This window comes from Hyposmocoma kahamanoa, unplaced genomic scaffold, assembly GCF_003589595.1.
Source record: "Hyposmocoma kahamanoa isolate Upper Pololo Valley unplaced genomic scaffold, ASM358959v1 100054, whole genome shotgun sequence".
Lineage (NCBI taxonomy): Eukaryota > Metazoa > Arthropoda > Insecta > Lepidoptera > Cosmopterigidae > Hyposmocoma > Hyposmocoma kahamanoa.
This window is the reverse complement of record NW_020653210.1, coordinates 29,799-32,740: the sequence shown is the minus strand read 5'-3', so window position 1 is coordinate 32,740 and position 2,942 is coordinate 29,799. Positions and strand designations below refer to the sequence as shown.

Below are 2,942 nucleotides of genomic sequence, written 5' to 3'. Positions count from 1 at the left end.
TTCGTATTACAAATCGTGCCGAAAGTTGGATTTTTCGCACTAGTGCTTTTTACTTTTCCATTTTTTTAACCGACTTTAAAAAAGGAGGAGGTTCTGAATTCGTCTGGATGTTCTGTTTTTTTCTTTGTACGCATGTTACGCGATAACTCCGGTATTTGTGAATCGATTTTCATGATTCTTTTTTTGTTGTAAAGGGGGTACTTCTATAGTGGTCCCATTTCATTTTGAAGAAAAGCATCCACCTCGAAGGGTGGCTGTTCACGCATGAAGATTAATTTTTATAAATAGCGCCTAACTTTAATTTAGGAGCAATTACTTTAATGGTTGAGTTTGCTATTTCTCCAATTCAAGGCGTTTTACTCTCAATATACTTTTCACCTCAGCAGCTCGAACAAGGCTATTTTGCTGTGTGAAATCAGTGAGCAAAATCTTATTTTGCTCACTCCGTGAGAAAAAGTAGCTTTTTGCTTTTTAAGTGGAGACTTGTTATTTAATGCGAAGGGGTCTAATACAAATTCGACATATTTCAAAATCAGTCGCTCCGTCCCTTTCACTTCATTACAAGAAAAAGGAAAAAGAAAATTATGGTTTATTCGTACTTCGATATTTAAGCTACATAGTAGACCCCCACAAAATGGCTGAACGAGTGCACGTTCGGAAACTCGTCAATTCATCTAAAAGATAAATTATGTGAGAAATACAAATACGATTTTATACTATGATAATTTAGTTTTTACAATTTTCATTAAAAATAAAGCAAGTGTTGCAATAAAAATATGCTAAATTTATAACGTCAATTAAAGATAACAATATTTACAATGTGTGATTTCAATGAATACAAGCGAGAACGTTCCGGAACGCAATAAATAAAAGCGCGCTTTCTTTTTTTTTTAATTCAAAATTTCTTATTTGCTTGCGATAGGTACTTCTTTGATAGTTAATTGGATACCTACCTACGTAATAAAATAGAAAATATGAGCGATTCCAGTGAAGACGACAATTTTTTAACTCCTCCAGAGTTAGTTGAAACTGTTAAAAATGCTGAACTAAGTTTCTTGCCTAGTAAATCTCGTGAAAAGTACCTGAAAGTCTACGAGCATTTTGACAAATGGAGGCACGAAAAGGGCGCAGGAAACACTATGTCGGAAACTGTGCTTCTGTCTTATTTCATTGAAATGTCGCATACAAAACAGCCGTCAACGATGTGGAGTATATATTCGATGTTGAATGCTACATTACAAACTAAAAATAACGTCCATATAAACACTTACGCAAAGCTGATTGCGTTTTTGAAAAGATCGGACGTCGGCCACAAATCAAAAAAATCGAAAGTTTTCACGGCTGCTAATATTGAAAAATTTCTTAATGAAGCTCCAGATTGCACTTTCCTAGCCGCAAAAGTAAGTATTGAATATTATTACTGTTGTCGTAGCGTTATATTTTAATTGTTAATACAATTTGGACTTTGGTAGTTATGTCATTGACTTACAATTATATGGACGTCGGGTCCGCGCTAAAAAGTGTCCGCACTTGTAAGGCGCTAAAATCGTATACAGAGCGCGACACTCCGCTTTAGTCTTCATTTGTTCTACTGACAGCGCGATACTGCGATGACATTACAATTTAAATTTCGAATAGGTTGACTTGGGACATTTTTTTCGTGGTTTTTGTATTAGACCCGTCGTCCATTTATTTGTAAGTCAATGAGTTATGTTATCAATTTCTATCAACATAATTATACTTACCTACTTAAATGTGTTGTTTTGGCGACTTGTATTGGAACTTTATGGTTAAAAATAACGCTACATATTATGAGAAATCCACGTTTAAGACTGCTCTAAAAGACACAATACTTATTGACGTTTTATTTATGTTTCAGGTCATCCTTATCATTGGAATAAACGGAGCATGCCGCTCCAACGAGTTATTGAATCTAACTCCTAATGCCATTGAACAACATTCCAGCGACCTTCTTTTGATTAACCTGCCAAATACGAAAACAAATATAGACAGGTCGTTCGTCGTCCGTGAGGAATACGCACACGTTGTCCAGAAATATAAAGCATTGCGCCCTCCCAATACGATCACAGACCGCTTTTTCATACATTATCGTAATGGAAAATGTACGCGGCAACCGATGGGTATTAATAAAATAGGAGCGACTGCACGAGAAATCGCAACATTTTTAGATTTGAAAGAGCCGCAGCTATACACTGGCCACTGCTTCAGGCGAACATCAGCCACTCTTTTGGCAGATGGAGGAGCTGACCTCACAACGTTGAAGCGCCATGGCGGTTGGAGATCAAATACAGTGGCTGAAGGATATATCGAAGATTCAATAGAAAATAAATCAAAAATCTGTAAGCGTATTATAGATTCGATAAACCTAAAACAGACTTCGCATTCTTGGGCACAACCTAGCACCTCCAGTGATGCGAATCATACCCAAACCCGCCCAGAATCACCAACTTTTACGGTGCGGGAAGGGTCACAATCCAGCTCAACTCATAATGAAACCTCGACCACTACTCAAGTAGCAAACACTACGACGATTACTGTTCCAAATAAAACAGTAACTTTTAATCTACAGAATTGTACAAACTTCACGTTCCACTTTTAATTTTTTGTAAATTCTGTATTTTTGTAAATATACAATGATGCATTTGCTTTCATGACGTGTTTTTATTACTTGTCCCTTTAGTATATATATATGTTCTCGCTGCTGAGGTGAAAAGTTGTATGTATCACGCGAGAGCAAAGTTATTTTGCAGCTCGTATTTTTGAGTCCCTCGCTTCGCTCAAGATTCTAATTCTGAATCACTCGCTACGCTCGTGATTCAACTATAGAATCTTTCGCTTGCTCAGGACTCAAAAACAGCACTCGCACCAAAAAACGACTTTGCTCTCTTGTTGAACAAATAACTATTGAGTAGTGAGAACCG

General features: G+C 36.7%; 1 protein-coding gene across 1 annotated transcript; it reads left to right on the top strand.

Moving 5' to 3' along the window:
- The first annotated feature begins 974 nt into the window (after window positions 1-974).
- LOC113229247 lies at window positions 975-2,682 on the top strand. Its single transcript, XM_026462775.1, has 2 exons — window positions 975-1,400; window positions 1,880-2,682. The coding sequence occupies exons 1-2, from the start codon at window positions 975-977 to the stop codon at window positions 2,618-2,620; spliced, it is 1,167 nt and encodes a 388-aa protein (XP_026318560.1). The 3' UTR covers window positions 2,621-2,682.
- The last annotated feature ends 260 nt before the right edge of the window (window positions 2,683-2,942 follow it).

Coding starts and splice junctions, on each gene's coding strand:
- LOC113229247 (XM_026462775.1), top strand. CDS start 975: ATGAGCGATTCCAGTGAAGACGACAATTTTTTAACTCCTCCAGAGTTA. Junction 1,401..1,879: donor GCACTTTCCTAGCCGCAAAA/GTAAGTATTGAA, acceptor TTTATGTTTCAG/GTCATCCTTATCATTGGAAT.